The following is a 19,604-nucleotide window of genomic DNA, read 5'->3' as shown; positions in this document are numbered from 1 at the left end:
TATCTTCTGCGCATGCACGGCAGAGCAGAAAATTCGGTGGCCAACACCATGCTTCTGAATGCGGCAGGGAACGATGTATCGAGCAGTCGGACACCGGATCGTGCAGTGTGTACGGAGCGCACAATATATCGAGCCGTTGCATCTGCTGTCGCTTAAGGCCCAAAGTGCGAGCATATGCAGAGTGTCAGAATGGACATGAAGGGCCCACCAGGGGAATGCCGTGGCAGCGGCCCACTGTAGGGGAGTGACCAATCATTAACTAGGTATGGTCAAGCACTGGAGAGATGTGATCATCACACAAAGAACACAGCATAATTACTAATATTGTGTACAGTCAGATTCGCAGGACAAAGCTCTGCTATGTAAATACACTGGTGTACAAGTTGGCAAGTTATAGTACAGTGGTAACTTAGTAAAAGAAAAGCATATAAAATTAGAGTCACGTGGTAAAGGGTCAGAAAACAGAATATTAGAACAATTAACAGTTAATTAATTTTGCTCTAATGCAGAAAAAAAGTAAAAAATATGAAAATGAAAGATGGTAAGTTGTATCAGCTATGGCATTGCAGCCAGTGGTCACCATAAGCCTAGCTGCACAACTTGGGTTAACAGTGTCTACAATTGGGAACCTCCACAACACCCAACCTTTTACATAGTTGAAAGAGTGAGTTCAATATTATACTAATTAGCTGTTCAGATACCTCAGTATCATAAAATCTGTAGTGTTTTAGGTACTATCATCTCTTATCACAGTGATAAGAGATGTTGTATCAGAGCAATTTATCAATCTTGTCATGCTGCTCTGAAAAACAGCTGTCCTAACAACTGGTAAAAAGTACTTTTTTGCTTCAATCACAGCAGCAAAAGATTACTCATTTGCGTTGTCACCCAAACTGCCTATTGCTCTAATGCTGGGTACACACTATACAGATATATCTGCAGATGATGGTCGTTCATACACACTGAACGGCCATTATCTGCTTCTGGCCGCAGGGGGCGGGTCGGGGGTGTTTCCTAGCCCTCTTTCCCACGGGTGCCGCTGTGTGTGTATGGGCGGTCTGCAGACTGCCCGTACACATTTGCCGATGGACAGATATGTCTGCAGACATACCTGTCCATCGGCTGTGCAGCACAGCCAATGCGATATGTCTGTGAATGACGATGATAAGCCCCTCTATGAGTTGCCGAAAGCAGTGAAAAGCCCTGTTTTTTATCTAAACAGGACTTTTCACTGCTCTATGAATAGACCCCTTTGAGTCTTGACACAGTTAAAAGTGAAGACAGCACAGAATAAATGTAAAGGAGTTTGCCCTCACCCTAGAAGTATTTGAGTCTCTACATTGTTGGCTTCTGTATTCTAGCAAGCCAAGGGTGACTATTATCTTTGGGGGATGCTGAGCTGTGTATTTGCCCCGAGTGACGATAAGCCTAGCTTTACCCCACCTTAAATCATGCATTTTTGAGTGGGAGGTGGAACCCATAACCTGGGTTCTGGATGATAAAGGTTTACCATAACCAGTTTTGGTGTAAATTTACAGGCATTCCCTTGTGTAACAGTGCAATAGCACTTTCTGCATCCAGCATATATCAACCACAGGAAACTGGCACTCTGCATGTTTTTTTATTATTTGTGTGATATTTTTGCGTGTAGTGTATTTTGCTTTCGAAGATGACAATGTGATATAATATAGTCTTTGATTAAAGAAGTGATGAGCGAGTTTGTACATACTGATTACTAGAGTTAATGGCAAAGACAATTTTTATATAAAGAACTTGAATAGCACACTTATTATCATGCTGGCCAAGAAAAAGCATTTTCATTTATAAAAATATTTCCAAGATAAAAAAGTTCCTGTCACCATTTCACTGTGCCTATCACTCATGCCTCATATAACATTAGTTCCAAGAGCATTGATGGACTGTATTTCATGCATGCCTATTCTCCCGAAGTGTCCCTGACATGACTCTTCCCCAGCGGAAAGGGCATGCTGAGGAGGGGGCTGGGGTAATAGAAATATCATGAGATTTAAGCTACCAAACCTCAATAGAAAATAACCCTAGGCGCAATGCAAAAAGAGACGTTTGTAAAGCTGCTGCTTCAAGGTATTGCCAACCCTTAAGCGGGCCATAAGGGGGGTATCCACTAGACGATAAAGTTGAACGATTGAACGATAATGATAAAATCGTTCGATAATCGTCTGAACATCGTTTGAACATCGTTTGCAAATCGTGCAGTAATTGTTTCTAACGATGTACGATGCGCGCTCCCGCTGGTCGTTTGATCGTCTCCTCCATCGACTGAACATGCAGGTCAATTTCACTTGATTGCTTACAAATCGTTTACACATCGTTTACACATCGTTTACACATCGTTCACGCTGAACGATCAAACGATGAACCACTATCTGCCCACTATAGCTGAAAACTCTCAATCACAGATTAAAACAACATAGTTTATTGTTATATCTTTTGCAAATCGTTTGCATATCTTTTGCAAATCTTTTGCAAATTGTTCAGAGTGGAAGATCATATTTCAAGGGAAACTTCAAGGGAAAATCGTTAAGATGTTGGACAGGAATAAAATCGTCTAGTGGATGCCCCCCAATACACGGTGCGATCAGGTGGCAGACCGCCCGATATGCCGGCTTCCCCCTCCATCACCCGCATAGCACTGCTTGGGATCGCACATCGCATCCCCTGATTGATGAGCAGCTACAGTGTAAACCAAATACATTTATTTTCACAAATATACATTTGAATAAAAAATTACATTCTTTATAAAATAGACCAGTACTAGAAAAATTGCATATATGTATGTATATATATATATATATATATATATATAACAGTTAAAGATACAAACAATCACAAATCACCATATCAATAGAAAACCTGATGTTATGCTAATTGTTACACTCTTGCATAATCCTAAACAAATCTGTAAATAGTATCAAAAAAGCCACAATGTGTCTGCAGACATTGATTGAAGAAAGTATAATGTACTGTTATATTTGTGCAGATCTGCCTTAAATAGATGCTTATGTCCAAAAGAAAGTCACTGGTTTTATAAGACTATTGGTATAGCAATAGATACATTGATAAACAATTCAAAGGAGTTTTTCAGCTGGAAGAGGTAGTAGGTGAGCAATTACCCAGTCTAGCAAAGTGAAGCAATGTCCTCTTGGAATCAGATTGCAACAAACTATTGCTGGTTCCAAATGAGTATATTAAATGTGTCTGCAGCACTTACCAGCTGCCGGTGGGTATGGTCCGTACCAAACCACCTGCACCTACAACTTGGGCACAAAAATCTGCAAGTATCCTTATGCACTTTGGCTTACCACCAGGTCTGCATCTTAAGTTTCTCTCATGGTGGGTACACACTTAACAATGTGTACCCAGCCGATGTCCCATGCAGTGGTTCCTGGCAGGGTGCCGGCATCGGCACTTGCCGATGCCGGATGCGACAGTGGGGGCCATGCTGAATTCAGCAGCATGGCCCCGCTGACTATATCGTCCGTCGGACCTATATTGCCCATCGGAGCGGGCATCATCAGCGACATAGCAGGTACACACTGCCCGATGTGAACGATATGTCGTCCCATCTGCCGTATCGGATGACATATCGTCTAGTGTGTACCCGGCTTAGTCATTTTTAGTAATTTTTGAAGCAACATACTATCTACTTATGTATTTATCTATTCATAGTATAATATAAAGTCCCTGGTAGGTTTCTATCTGTTTGTTCGGGTTAATCTCGAGAACCACTCAAGGAATTTTGATGCAGTTTTCACTATTTGTCGAGGAAGGTTTAGGTTAGTTGTAGTCCCAATAATAGCAAATTTAAATGAAGAAACTTACATTGTAGTACTCCCATCATGCTTAACATTTGGTGAGACAATAATGTTCTGAACGGACCGTTCTTCACTCCGCACTGCCCTCCAATTGGCTCTTCTGAAGACAGAGTTTCCCTCACAGCAGTGGTCTGCTGGGTAACAGTTTGTTCTTCATATCCAAATGACACTGCACCTCCACACCTCAGGTATGAGACCACTCCATTGCACTTCTCCTCAGCCTTAACTGGCTCCTACACTGACACACTGAGGGCCTGATTCTGTAAGGATCGTAATTGCAAGGCTGCACTCAGGCAGCTTTGCAATTGCGGTCCTTGCAGATATGGTAATGCACAGGAGGCACCAAGCCCCCTGTGCATTACTTAACTGAGCTGCATTGTTCAACGCAGCATCGGTTAATCTGCATACCATCTAATGGTAATGGTAATCTGCATACCATCATTCAGCTGCGGTGACCCATAGGGTCCCGCAGCCAGTCGCTGCAGTTTAGAGGAAGAGGCCAGGAAATCTTCGTCACCCGACGAACATCCTGGCCTCTTCCCTCCCCCCAATGGCGGCAACATGCCTCCGTTTCAGGTAACGGAGACTGTCGCTGCTCCCTCCCCACCACCAAACATCAGCAGACTGTCAATCACCGACAGTCTGCTGCCAGTTTGCAAGTGGACTCGCAGACCCATTCTGCACATGCGCAGAACGGGTCTAGCACCTGCGTAGATTCCCAAACAGCGTGCACTGCTGAATCAGGCCCTGAGTTTGCTGCTCAGAAAGTACGCTCTCCTACCTAATGCTCCAATCACCTCAGATGGCACTTAGGACCTAATTCAGACCCGGTCACTAAGAAGTGTTCGCTCATAGCTGGCCGATTTTCGCATTCTGCGCATATGTATGTATCGACGGGCGCGAACCAGTGCGAGAGATTGGGAAGCATTCGCCCGACGAGCATAGACATCCCAGCAGAGTGAGTGAAAGGAGAGGCCGTTTGTGGGCAGTAACAGGGGCAGGCCTCTAGAAACGGGGGAGTGGAGGTGCGAATGCAGGCGTGCCTGAGTGTCAGAGGCGTACATAATTAAGAAGCAGCGTCATAGTACACATCACCTGGTTGTATTTTACACTGAAGTGCTAGCAGTGCTTGCGGTAGGGTATACTTAACCTCAATCGCTAAGTTCGCTTCCGATGGTACTCGATGTACCGATGGTTGCATACACTTCCTGGAGTTGACGTGCACAAGTGGGCATCTTAAGACAGGCTGGTGGGCGTCTACATACACAATGCGATCGCACGCCAAGACATAGTGGGCGTGCTTATGCCTTGCCGTGCGATCGTCTGCCTTGCTGGGTGTGTGAATTTGCATATGCTGGGAACGAGAGTACGCATCTAGCGAGCGGGTCTGAATCAAGCCCTCACTCTTTCCCCTCACCACATGTAGGGGAGCTGACCGCAATCTACCTGTCCAGTCATTTGCCTCAGGTCAACTCTCCTTGCCTCTCTGCTATATATAGCTCCTCTTGGGTTGCCAAGGAAACTTTCATTTCACCCCACCACTAGCCGCATACATGGACACTCCCATATTAACCACCTCACTGCCGCCTAAGCCACAGCACGTGGGGCTACTGGAAAGCTGTAGAAGACCGACAGCTGCTGTCAGTTACATGTATAGTGCCCCTATTAGTTATTAATACTGCTTTAATACTAAAACACATCTATACATAAATAATTATTATTATTATTTATGTAACCCAGATTATGGACTAAAATAAGTACTGTATTCATAAATGTAAAATTTGTGAGGTAAACTGTGTATATAAATGTATGTAATGCATGAAATGTATATTTGAGTAATGCATTGTGTTTGTAAACCTTATTATGAGCTCTAAATGAGGTAAAAATATGCCCCAGTGTATGGGATACACATGCACTGTAGAAGAAGGGGCGTAGTGATATGGCTGGGAGTGATTCGGTTCCTGTCAGGGACAGAAGGGGCCAGTTGGAGAGAGGTATATAACCGTAGCAGCTGACAGTTATGCAGCGTATCCACTACACGATTAATGAACGATTGAACGATAACTATATCGTTATCGTTCATTATATTGTGCAGTGGACATTGAGCCCACACTGAATGATATATCATTCAGTGCCGGCATCCTCCCTCATCCCCGAACCTGCAAAACCTGACGATATCGTCAGGCTGGACAGCAGGTTCAGGTGATGAGCGACGGCGTCAACAACCAGCGTGAGTGTGCATCGCTGGTTGTTGATGACATATCCACTGCACGATATTGCAGACGATGAACGATAACAATATCATTCAAATCGTCCAATTTATCGTGCAGTGGATATGCCCCTTTAGTCAGGAGTTCCCTTCCTTGAGTGCTCACCCCCTTTGCCTTGCCAGGCACAGGGAGGTGGAGCCAGAGAGGAAGCCCTTCACAGCGGGAGCTGTGAGAGCAACTGCAGCTGACATTTCACATTATTACACATAACTTAATTTATGGACATCGATGGTTTGATTTCTTTGCATGTGTGAATTGCATGGGTTGTTGCTGACATTTGGTGAACATTTCATTACAATAGCCCCATTACAAATATATTTACTGAGAAAAGTGTTGATGTGTTCAATACTTATTTTACCCGCTGTATATTAACTTTATATTTTAACAACTTTGCAAATATTATTGCTTTTACTAAGCGTAGTGGAAAGTGATCCGGAAAAACAACTGCAGCCTAAAGTGGAAACAGTATCAAAACTTTGTAACTGGATAGATTCTGAGGGAACTGTATAAAAATAAGCTAATTGCAGCTATGTAAAGAGCAGAGTGAAAGGAGGCTCATTGGTCATAGCTGCAGCTTTGGCTCATACAGGTTGGGTTTGAAATCCCTGCAGTCGGGATGCCTGCTATCAAAATGCCGACAGCGGCCTACCCTCCAACATGACCCATTCCATTAGGTACAAAACACTCTGCTCCTGGACTTCCCACTTAATGAATGATTGCAGTCACCTGTGTTGAACTAGGTAATTGATGAGACAGGTGTTTCACCACATTTGTCTACAATCATAAATTAAGAGGGAAGTCCAGGAGCAGAGCATTTATACCTAATGGAACGGGTCATGTTGGAGGGTCTGCAGCGGCATCCTGATGCTGGTAATCCCGTCAGGGGTCAGGTAAGTATGTTAAACCTCCCCCCTTCTCCCCCTAACCCTCCCTTCTTGCATCCCAATCCTAACCCTCTCTTGGTGTCTAATGCTAACCCTCCCCACCCCGCGGCTAACAGCTAAGTGTGCCTCGGCTTACCTTCGGTCGGGATGCTGTCTGTCAGGATTCCAGCGTAGGTCTGTGGGCTGGCGTTGGGATTTAGCCGCCTATTTTAAATTCCGGGTCGGGATTCCGACGCTGGGATTTCAACAGACGGCGTCCCGGCCGTCTGTATTTTAACTACATCCTGCTCATACACCTGTCATTCCACCGTCAGTAGCTACTGTTACAATTCATTTAACCCTTTCTACTAAGGGGATTATAAGTATAACATCTCTCTGACTGGACTGCATTTGATGTTTATAGGATACAGAGAGTGGATATTAAATTAGTCTATTTAGATACAGTATAACTACAGACAGGGCCGCCATCAGGGGGGGATTGCCGGGCCTAAAGTCCTAGGCCCGGACAGAAAGGGGGCCCTGAAGGCAGCAGCGTTGATAAGCGCCAGTGGCATATTGTAGGAGGTGCCACAAGCCAATCAGGAGTTGCCACTGCGGCTGACAGCTTCAAATGCAAAATACTACTGTTACCCGGGCCCCTCTATCCGGGAGAGTGTTAGCGGCAGTAGCATGCTTGAAGCACAAGCCGCAGTCTGCAACCGCCAGCCAGCTGGGAGAGGGCAGCCTGCCAAGAAGACAGCAGCCAGGGGAGAGGGAGGAAGAGCAGCAGCAGCGGGTGAGATAGCAAAAGGGGGAAGAATAAGTCTGCATCCGCTGCTGCGCGATGGTGAAGACCTCAGTGGGGCAGGAGATGGTGCGGGGGATCCAACTTCCTTTCCAGCTTTTCCAGTAGTACAGACAGACCAGGTACAGTGCCTTCTGCTTTCCCACCCTCACCCTGCTCTCCCACCCTCACCCTGCTTTCCCACCCTCACCCTGCTCTCCCAAACTGACCCTGCTTTTCCACCCTCTCTCCCACCTGCTCTCCCACCCTCATCCTGCTCTCCCACCTGCTCTCCCATATTCACCCCTCTCTCCCACCCTCTCTCCCAAATTCACCCCTCTTCCACCCTGCTTTCCCACCCGCACTCCCACCCTCACCCCGTCCCACACGCACTCTCACACCCTCACCCTGCTCTATCACAATCACTTCTACTGTATATTATAGATTGACACGTTAACACCCACCCCCACAGCCTAAACTTTGATATATTTTTTTTAACTGGTTTACGCCCCCCCCCCCAACCAAGGGGGGGCCCTGCGTATTTTGTGAGTCTCGGGCCCAATAATCTCTGATGGCAGCCCTGACTACAGACCTCATATTCAAGGATTTCAAGTCCAACTACAGTTCTCAGCATCTAATGCTGGGTACACACTAAACAGATATACCTGCAGATGACAGTTGTTCGTACACACACTGAACAACCATCATCTGTGATCAGTGTGTAGGAGGGTGCGGGTCCCGCTGACAGGGAGTGTGTCAGGGGCATGTCCGCCCCCCTCCCCTCAGCTACCTCTGCATGTGTACGGGCAGTCTGTAGACTACCCGTACACACCTGCTGATGGACAGATATGTCTGCAGACATATCTGTCCATCGGCTGTGCAGCACAGTCAATCCGATATGTCTCTGAAGGACGTCATTCACAGACGTATCGCGGGTACATACTGGCCGACGGGCAGCAGATATATTGGCCAATCAGTTGATCGGCCAATATATCTGTCAGTGTGTACTTAGCTTAAGGGTTCACAATAAGAACCACTGAACTGTTTTTTGAATCAAGAATTCTTATCCATATATATAATATCATTCTTTATTCAGTATATTGTGTTATTGATCAGAACATTTATATTCTCTTATGCTAGCAAAATAACATTTATATGTTCATACTCTCTACTAAACTGTAATGAAGCATTCATTAGTCTATAGGGATATATAATGTGAATTTAATATTTAACCTATTCAGTTAACCATTGTAACAAGAATACTCTGTGAACTGTAAAGTTTGCATTTTTATGAATTCATTGTTATGCACTATGGGCCAAATGTAATAGGGTGAGAGTTTAGAAAATGTGAGAGTTTAGCAGTAAACTCTCACATTGATGGAATTTTAGTTTCAAAATGGGAAAATATCTGGATGAGAGTTTAAATCGTGAGAGTTTTTTGAGTCTAAAAACATGAGTCTGCCTGCTCTCGGACTCTATTACATTGGCCTCTCTCATTTTCTAAACTCTCATCCTATTACATTTGGCCCTATATATTTATTTGAGTTAAATAGAAGAAATCCTTAAATGGCTTTTAATGTGTGTTACTTGTTTGGATGAACAATTGAGAGACCTGGGTTATTCGTAGGAAAGAAGAAGAATAATTTTGCACACTTTAAATGCCCCCATACACAGTAAGATTTTACACACGATATGCACAATTTTTCGATCGATCACAACGATCAATTGTGCATATCGTGTGTGTTTTGGAATGCTGTACGACGGCGATGCACGTCCCCGCCGTCGTACATAGGCATCGTAGATCTTATGGAAAAACCATAAGATCTGCGATCTGTCATGCTGTTAAATAGGTAAACAAAGCATCTTGTAAGATGCATCATTTACCATTCACAGCAGCATGCGATGCATCGGGCTGAATTTGGTAACGTACCGAGGTGTCGTACGTTTTCAAATCGCCCCGAGTATGGCCGGCATAACATTCTGTATCAGATTATATGTTTGGAATAGCTCACTATTAAAACATAGTTGTAACTTCCAAGAGGGTTTTCCAAGTAGGCCCAGACTACTACTGATACTTGGGTGGAGGCACTGAACTGATAAAAGGATGTACACCACTTAGCGGGAGGTTAAGGGTGGGTAAATATTAGACAGTAACAGAGTTAGTAACCTGGTGACCCTTTACAGAGGTAAAAGGGGGGTTACATTTACAACATTAAAATCCATTTAAAATACAAGCAAATAGAAACGAGCGCTTCAATATTGGATTAATATATATACTTATGATTGGTATCGTCCGTAATTCTTCTTAGTTCTAATCTTTTTCTCAGATGTTTTCAAATGGATTTTTTCTCCATATATAAAAAGAATAATAGAGAACAGGAAAAGCTAATAGTGTAGTATTTCTGTGATCTTAAAAGTCCATATATAAAGTCACAATCATGATCCCTTCCACATATAGAAAATGGGGTTTGGTGTTGATCTATTGATAGAAGGTCACCCACAAGTGCAAGTTCAACATAGGACGCTCACAATCAAGCTTACATCCACTGGTGTCTACTATACATATAAAGGTTTCTATATACTTCTTTCCCTTGTGTATCCATTTATGGTAATCAATAGCGTTATCACACCACGTATAAATCCAAACAATAAAACGTGCTTACACGTATGCTTACACGTATACTGTAGTGGGTCCTCATATAACGGTTTCTTTTGTAAAGGAGACACTTTCCAATCCAAAAATGATAATGGCAATTTCTTATAAAAAATATTGTTTTATTGGTATATCCAAAATAAAATCTTCTTAGTATTTTTTATCCACATATGTGGGCAACATGCACATTCCTGATGAAAATACCACTAGGGAAGTAAACACATAAAATAAATAAATAAATAAATAAACCCGGGTATTCTTACCCAAGTGGTGAGGTAATGGCTGAATGCTCCAATGGTGGATAGATAAGATAGCACCACACCAACGCGTTTCAACTAACAAGTCTTTTTCAAGGCAGTGGTGTTCATTCCAAATGAACTTATATTTATCCTAAGTTAAGTCCCGCCCCTCTCTCCTGGGAAGATTTAATTAAAAATCCTAGTTCTAACATCAAAAGTTTCATACTTATTATATTCACTTCTAATGTGTATACAATCTTAAAAATGTCTATGAACTTCATAAACGAATAATATAAAATGTAGAATTTTAACATTGTTATAAATTATGTCCACTTCCGGTTTCGAGTGGCAGATTTATTATCCAATCACGCTCCCCCATCCCCAATCGGCGCTAGGGAACAGTACTTTTGTCCTCTAGCGTCTAGACCGGAGTATCCGGCCTGCGTGTCATCGCCAAGGTGTCACTAAAGCGCGACTTCTGGAAACCTGTATGCGTGTCACCACTAATTCTCTATGCGTGTCACCGCTGAACCATCATTAATCCGGTCTAGACGCTAGAGGACAAAAGTACTGTTCCCTAGCGCCGATTGGGGATGGGGGAGCGTGATTGGATAATAAATCTGCCACTCGAAACCGGAAGTGGACATAATTTATAACAATGTTACAATTCTACATTTTATATTATTCGTTTATGAAGTTCATAGACATTTTTAAGATTGTATACACATTAGAAGTGAATATAATAAATATGAAACTTTTGATGTTAGAACTAGGATTTTTAATTAAATCTGCCCAGGAGAGAGGGGCGGGACTTATTTTTTTATGTGTTTACTTCCATAGTGGTATTTTCATCAGGAATGTGCATGTTGCCCACATATGTGGATAAAAAATACTAAGAAGATTTTATTTTGGATATACCAATAAAACGATATTTTTTATAAGAAATTGCCATTATCATTTTTGGATTGGAAAGTGTCTCCTTTACAAAAGAAACCGTTATATGAGGACCCACTACAGTATTCGTGTAAGCATACGTGTAAGCACGTTTTATTGTTTGGATTTATACGTGGTGTGATAACGCTATTGACTACCATAAATGGATACACAAGGGAAAGAAGTATAAAGAAACCTTTATATGTATAGTAGACACCAGTGGATGTAAGCTTGATTGTGAGCGTCCTATGTTGAACTTGCACTTGTGGGTGACCTTCTATCAATAGATCAACACCAAACCCCATTTTCTATATGTGGAAGGGATCATGATTGTGACTTTATATATGGACTTTTAAGATCACAGAAATACTACACTATTAGCTTTTCCTGTTCTCTATTATTCTTTTTATATATGGAGAAAAAATCCATTTGAAAACATCTGAGAAAAAGATTAGAACTAAGAAGAATTACGGACGATACCAATCATAAGTATATATATTAATCCAATATTGAAGCGCTCATTTCTATTTGCTTGTATTTTATTGTGAATATAATAGGTACTGATAACACCTATTTGAAACAGTAGCAGCTTCGTTGCAGCGCGAGGGGGAATCACTATTTTTTTGACCTATTAAAATCCATTGAATTTACATATAACAAAGATAAAGACTTCTATATCTGTGTGCGAGCATTGCGACAGACGCATTTTTGGCATAGAAAGACCACCAACGCTAGCAGAGTTGCACGGGCCCTGACGGCTCACTCCTACCAGGCATATCGTGCCGCATGGCGTATTTAGGCTATATGAGAAAGGACACATCTATAGGTAAGTGTTATCCTTTATATGCAGCCAGATTTTGCCATCAGTGGGTTTTTAAATAAACAGATTTGGGGGTAAATGTAATAGCCTGCGGACTGCAGGCATCGGAGAGTTCCGTGCGAGACTGCTGGATGTTTTAAAGTAGCAGTCATTTAAAAGGCAAAATTACTGCTGCTTTAAAACATCCAGCAGTCTCGCACTGAACTCTCCGTTATCTCCAGTCCGCAGTTACATTTACCCCGTGGTCTCCTTTAACTACCAGTCTACATTTGTGTTGCATGATATACTAGGCATCTCGTGATAAGGTGTCACAAGCTAGTATTCTATAGAGTTGTGATAACTTACAACAAGATTTTTTCATTATTATTATTATTAGCATATTACTGAAAGCCAGTCTAAGTTATGTCCGGCCAAAATGATATTAAATGAGGAAACATATGTAGCTGCCAGTAACCCTGTATGCGATTTTGGAGTACATAACTGTTATCACACTTGCAGCTTAACACTGACTTCTGCATAATCATTTGCCATTTGTACACTAATAGATGTATCCATACCGGATAAGGTGAGAGGTTCTTTGAACTTTACATCTGTTAACATTTAGAATATATTGTGTTTGTTTTGTCTACCTTTGTTACATAGTTAGTGATAGGCATCTGAATACCGGTAAGCATGTTCAGCTTTAAGGTGAAGGTGGTTTCTAAGGTAGTTTTATAACAAAAGCCCTGTGTTCATTGTAAAGTGAAACTGATAGTCTATTGTTCTCAGTTATGCTGTATAGTACCATAATTATGTTTTATGGCTAAATGCTGTTTTAAATAATATTATATATATTTTTTATTTTTAAAACATTTAAAAAGTGTCACATCACACCTGATACGGCATAGCATGAGAAGCATACACCTGTACATAGCACTCTACTGCGCATCGGCCTTTTGTAGGAAACAGCAACAATGGCATACATATTTTACGCGCCGATCACCAGTTGCACTATACACTGTAATCCTTATTTGTGCTGCTTGATTTTGTGCTGTGACTTCGTACCCTCTGAAACATATACAAGCTTCACTTCCACTCAGGTGAATCCTTTCCCTAAACCCTTTGTCATCTTGTCAGTTATAGGAAATGTTAAAGATTCAGGTGTGATGCTTTTCCTCTGATTGCTGAGTACCTCGCAGCTTTGTACGCCTGCTACTTTTCCAAGTGACCTAATCCACCCTCCGTTTTGATGCTAAATGCTAATGAGTCACTGGATATGCATGAGGGGTATCAGGTGAAAAATAGGAAGCCTATGCTACATTCCATCACACTGCACGGTAGCGAAGACCTGGCAGAGTGGACGGATACCAATCATTTGGCCTTTGTCTTTTGTCTTCTCAGAAAACTGTGCGACTTGTTGTGAACTTCCTTGGTACCCAGAAAGCAGTGGTGAGAGTGAACCCTGCAGTGCCTTTGCAGAACATCTTTCCAGCAGTGTGTGAGAAGTGTGAATTTAATCATGAAAATGTCACTTTATTACGAGATACATTCAGCAAAGAAGAGCTCGACATGTCTCAGTCATTGAATGACCTGGGTATTAAAGAGCTTTACGCCTGGAACAGCAAAATAGGTAAGGGGTCAAAACCCACTGGTTTTCTAATGTTATGTTATACAGTAGTTGTTCTCTACTCACAGTGAATGTGATTTTGTATTTAGTTATTTGTTATGTTGGGCATACACTTCCAAATAAGACATTTTATCTGGCAGCCTGACACCCAGCAGATATCGTGGGCAAACTGTGTAAGATATCTCACAGTGTATTAGCTCTGTTATCTGCTTTCCTTCCATGGGGAGGAGACATTTCCACGTTCCTTCCCTGTAAAGGAACAGGGGAAATGACTGTCTGTCGGCTGGGCATACACTGTCCAATGCGGCAGACTTTTAACTTACAAAATATTGCATCGGACGAACATTCTTGGCGATTCGGCATGCCGACCGGTCAATATTTTAGCATCGGTCTGCTGCACACACAGTACAATTATCGGGACGATCTGCCGACATCGGGTGGACCAGGTCGATAATTGTATAGTGTTTTCCCAGCATTACTAATTCAGATATAAAAAATCTTTTAAGATTTTCTCTTCCAGTAGATCTTCCATAAGTGGAGGTGAGGTAGTAATTAACCAGACTCTCCAATTCATTGGAATATTTGAAATCTAATTGAGGATTTTATAGTCACCTTCCTACTCATTGTCTTCATGTTTCCTCTTTTAGTCTTTGTTGTTTGCTGTATCACTTATTTAAATGTATGTTCCCCTCACTCATATATGTAAAAATGAAAATAAGCAGCTGATAGCATACTTGCCTATATTTAAATATTTTAACTCAGGGAGAAAAAGTAGAAGTGGAAGGTGCCAGGGTCGTGGCACTGTGAATTGTCTCATTATGACCCTGTCCATGACTCTGCAATGCCGCCATTTCCGGCGTCAGGCAGTGGGTGCAGAGCATGATTCACTGCAAATCACATCACAATGTCACCAGGGGTAGATTTATTAAGACGTAGTTTTTCAAAGCCGCCAATGATCGGCTGCTTCGACAATTGGATTTCAAAGGACAAAGTAATTAATCTTAAATCAGGTGTGTTTAGCATCAATTACTGTTGCCCTTTCATATAAATCGGTCAAAATCACAGATCATCATCAGTTTTGAAAAAAAAAGTGTCCTAGTAAATCTACATCCCAGGATCCAGGAGGTTGGTCTCTCATGGGAGTACAGGAGAACTCACTGAAATTCAGAATCTCCCGGATGTTACAGGAGAGTCGGCAAGTATGGGTGACAGATAAAAAGGTAAAGATGCATTAACACGCAGTGATTTTTGTTTCTCCCAATGTAATCATGTTAAGCTAGATCTTATCATTTTCTCTGTATATTCATATCACAAAAGATTGTGGTAGAACATTATTGTTGTCCAATACTTTAAAATAATTGTATCACTATGGCGGATTGAACAATTATAAATGATTGATATGTTTTCTAGGTATGCTCACCATATCATTATTGAATTTAGATTGTTACTGTACAGTACAGAATGTGTATCTGGAAATCATTCTATGAGCGATTGCATATAAAAGGATTGTTGTGGTTTTGTGGGTACCTTTGCTTGTTTGTAGTATAGTGGAGATCAGTATCTGTTTATTTTTTAGACGACGTTTACTTGGCAATAGGGTTGTTTTAAACAGTTAGGTGGTTTCTGGTTGCTCAAAAAACTCCCTTCTCAGCACGTGAATGACATTCCCTGACCCTAGGAGATGCGATCCAGAGGGGAATGGTCAATGTCAGCCACATATCAGCTGCGTGGAGTCCAGAGCCAGGCTGCTGCTGCACTGATACGAACAGCATTTTTATTGTCATGCTAGGTGGTTCTTCCCCTCTCCCATCTCTATGAATACTAAGCTGCTGTGCACACATAGGCTTTGCAGCCCATACCTCTTCCCCACAGGAACAAACCTGTCAGAACGTGTCTGCCCCACTGCACTACTGAAGCCCTCTTTCCATGGAACATGAACTGCATATTACTTTAGGGAACAGCAGCGTGAGTAGGGTTAGCAACTTTTCATTTTCAGATTTCCACTAGGGGGCGTAACAAGATTTCAAGCCCCCACATGGCCTTTTATATGCCATCAGAGCCCTACTTGACCCTTTATAGTACAGAGCCCACTCATACCCGTTTATACCTCTCGTTCACATGGCCCATTATATGCCAAAGCCCCTTCTTGCTCCTTATATGCATCACTCTTCCTTCACATGCTCCTTTATATGTCATTTGGCTCCACATGCTCCTTTACATACCAGAACCCTCTCATGCCCCCTTTCTATGCATCACTTCTCCTTGACCATGTCCCTTTATATGCCAGAGCTTCATCATGCCACTTATATGCATAACATTCTCTTCCACATGTTCCTGTATGTGCCAGCCCCCCGCCCCCCCCCCCCTGCATGTCCTTAATATGCATCACCCCTCCTCCACATGTCCTTTTGTAAGCTCTGTGGTTTGTACACATTTTATACACAAATATTACTTAGAAAATTTAATTTGTTTTGGCTGATTAATATCAGAATCTGAAAACACCCTTATATGAAACCCTTTATACCCCTTTTACACCAAAATCCCGGGTCCGACCCTGGAATTTGAACACTGGTCAATCCCGGGTCGAACTCGGCTTCAGACCCCGTTTACACTGCAACTTGACCCGGGTTATTCCCGGGTTTGCCCCGTTCACACTGAACCCGGGTAATCCCTGCTTTTCTCTATAGAAGTCATTAAAAATGGTCTGTTTTAAGGTCTGTCAAAGATGGTTACAAAAGGCAACAAAAGAGAGGGGTGGGGACTGATTACAGCATTGCTACAGGTTTCAGTTCTGACTGCGGCAGGCTATGTATCAGCCTGCGTTTGTGGCTGCTAGTCAGGCTGTGGTGCAGGCTGCAGTTCTAGCTATTGCAGGCTGTGTCCCTGCCTGCTTTTGTGGCTGCTGGTCAGGCTGCTGTGGTGTAGAAGGATAGGCAGGCAAGCGATGGCTTCATGTGTATCTCTCTGCAGGGCACTGACAAATTACATCATCTCCCAGTGCCCCAGAAGCTCCAATCAGCATCTTTCAGAGCTAGCCGGGTCAAATAAGCAGGGTAGCACCCGTTCACACTGCTGCATGACATGGGAACAACCCGTGTTCAACCCTGCTCTCAACCCGAGTAAGATTCCCGGGTAAATCATCACGGGAAATTTTTCTGGGAGCCGTTCACACAGAGCATCGACCCCGGTCGACCCGGCAATAACCCGGGTTATTTGGTTGGTGTAAAAGGGGTATAAGTTTAAAAGCCCCTTTATATACCTTAACTTTCTGGCACCAAACCAGTCCAGGCTGCAGCCATTGCATTCCACACGATTCCAAATAACTTTGTCTGCCAGGTTTACCAGTGCTTGTTCCACTGACTGGACATAGCCTCACTGTGAGACATGGATGTGGAGCAGCAGAGAGGATTCTGAATTCCGGACACTGCCCATCCATGATTATGCAGCCTCCAGATTCTAGAGAGATCCCGCTATTCCCAGACTGTCCGGGTGACTCTCAGATGGATGGTAACCGTATGCGTGAGGTTTTTTAGTTTAAGCAGTGTCCCGTGTCTAACACATTTCTTTGGCAGATCCGCGGCGGTCAGCACGATTCCACTGACTATCTTCCTGTTCTGTAGCATTCTCTTCTAACACCCAAGTGCAGTTGCTTCGGCACTGTGCAGCATCAAGCCCTCTACCCAGTAGTCACTACTACACCAACTCCAGCAGAATTCCATCTCAAGCTGGGCACCTGGCAGCTAATGCAGGGCTGCATGGGGAGTCACACTGGTGAGAAGGGCATGGAACCCCTGAACTTTTACAGCATTTTTTTATTATAATAGCACAGTAGACCAAACACTGTCTAACAGTGCATTGCTGTTCTTCCCTCTATACAAACCATCTTATGTCTGATCATTGCTGGGCTGGACCCCCACTTCCCCCAATAGCGGGCAGAAATGTTTTCCTTACTTGGCCATTGAAATGTATTCACAGGCCTGCAATATTGGGGTCATTGAAATTGTCCACAATTTGATGAATCTTAGGGGTATACAGTACCAATTGCGATCCCAGCACTGTGACCGAGGTCGCAGACAGGGATCACCTGGTCGCGATGGTGGACGGTGCTGGGCCGCTGGCCATCTGAGTAAGCCTCAGCTTACACAGGCTGGCCAGCTTGCGAGGCCAGGAAACTGCATCCCCTGCAGCCCCTGGGTTTGACACTCCTGAAAAACGGGGCCGACATGCCCCATTTCCGGGAACGCCCTTTAAATGTCTTTGCCTGTCAATCAGGCAGAGGTATAGCAGGGGCTGCGTGCGGTCCTGCGCATGCGCAGATTCCTGATAACCATGAATCTTTGAAGAAGGGCCCAGCAGCTCGAAACGCGTCAGAACATACTGCAAGCCACCTACCTGCATCCAGTAACCTGAAGGAGCCAGAGGTATTGTGACACACGCAGAGCAGTATCCGGAGACTGCTCTATTTGCACACCACTGCCTTATTAACACCGCCCTCTGGTACGGGTGCCATCTTGAAGTTTACCATTGCCACATGCATTTACTGTGATTTTATTCTTTGCTCCTATTGAGCCATAGTCAGCTACTTGCATCACTGTCTATGAGGTTATTATTTTAGGACCCATCATATAATCGATCATTTTTATCTGTTAATCTCAATAAATGATGAATTTTGAAACTGAGGGCCTGATTCAGAGCCGGACTCTCTGACCAGAGCGCTCGCTCTGAATCAGGGCCCTCCTCCCTCAACTTGGAGCGGCCTCATGGATGCTCACATTGCTGTGGGTTACCACCCACAGCTATAGCGAGCGTCCATGATGATGGTCGCGATGGTCAAGAGCATCGCAACCATCGGGCTTGCGATGAGACCCTGCGGTAGGGTCTCGGTGACCGCAAGCCCTGGAGTGATTTTGGCTCTATCAGAGCCAAAATCACTCCCACAGACATCACTAGTGATGTCAGTGGGGCCGGACTCAGACAGTAGGTGTTCCCATGGGAACGCCTCCGTCTGGCAGCCACGCCCCCGGCACGCCCATCAAAGGGGGCGTGCTGTCACTCACCATCGATAGCACGCCCCCTTTGGTGCGAGACCCATAACGACGGCTTGGCCGTCGTTATTCGGGTCTCGCACATGCGCACGTCGGAGCTCCCTCCATCGTGCGCATGCGCAATTCGGCACCATCGACCCGCTTGCAAGCGTCCTGCGCTCGCAAGCGTGTCTGAATAACCCCCTGAGTTACACTATATTTGTCCATATGTTTTATCTTTTTACATGTGGAAAACCCTCTTATACTACGTTTGATTGAAGGGAAGTATACAGTCAGGTCCATAAATATTGGGACTTTGACAGAATTTTCAGATTTTGGCCTCTATTCACCACCACAATGTTTTTGAAATGAAACAAATAAGATGTGCTTTAACTGCAGACTTACAGATTTAATTTGAGGGTAATTACATCCAAATCGGGTGTAGGAATTACAACAGTTTCAATATGTGCCTCCGACTTTTTAAGGGACCAAAAGTAATGGTCTATCAACTCAAAAGCTATTTCATGGGCAGGTGTGAGCTATTCCCTCGTTATTTCA

The 19,604-nt window shown here is 43.5% G+C and overlaps 1 protein-coding gene across 1 annotated transcript in view; it reads left to right on the top strand.

The window, feature by feature from the left end:
- Positions 1-19,604, top strand: part of COBL (cordon-bleu WH2 repeat protein) — a 440,790-nt gene that overhangs the window by 54,148 nt on the left and 367,038 nt on the right. The window contains exon 4 of the mRNA XM_088464406.1: positions 13,797-14,025. Coding sequence (XP_088320532.1) covers positions 13,797-14,025 — 229 coding nt within the window. The remainder of the gene's footprint in view (positions 1-13,796; positions 14,026-19,604) is intronic.

The sequence above is a fragment of the Taudactylus pleione genome, unplaced genomic scaffold (assembly GCF_031769625.1).
Source record: "Taudactylus pleione unplaced genomic scaffold, aTauple2 ptg000054l, whole genome shotgun sequence".
Taxonomy (NCBI): domain Eukaryota; kingdom Metazoa; phylum Chordata; class Amphibia; order Anura; family Myobatrachidae; genus Taudactylus; species Taudactylus pleione.
The sequence above is the reverse complement of the archived record's forward strand: the minus strand, read 5'-3'. Positions and strand labels throughout refer to the sequence as shown.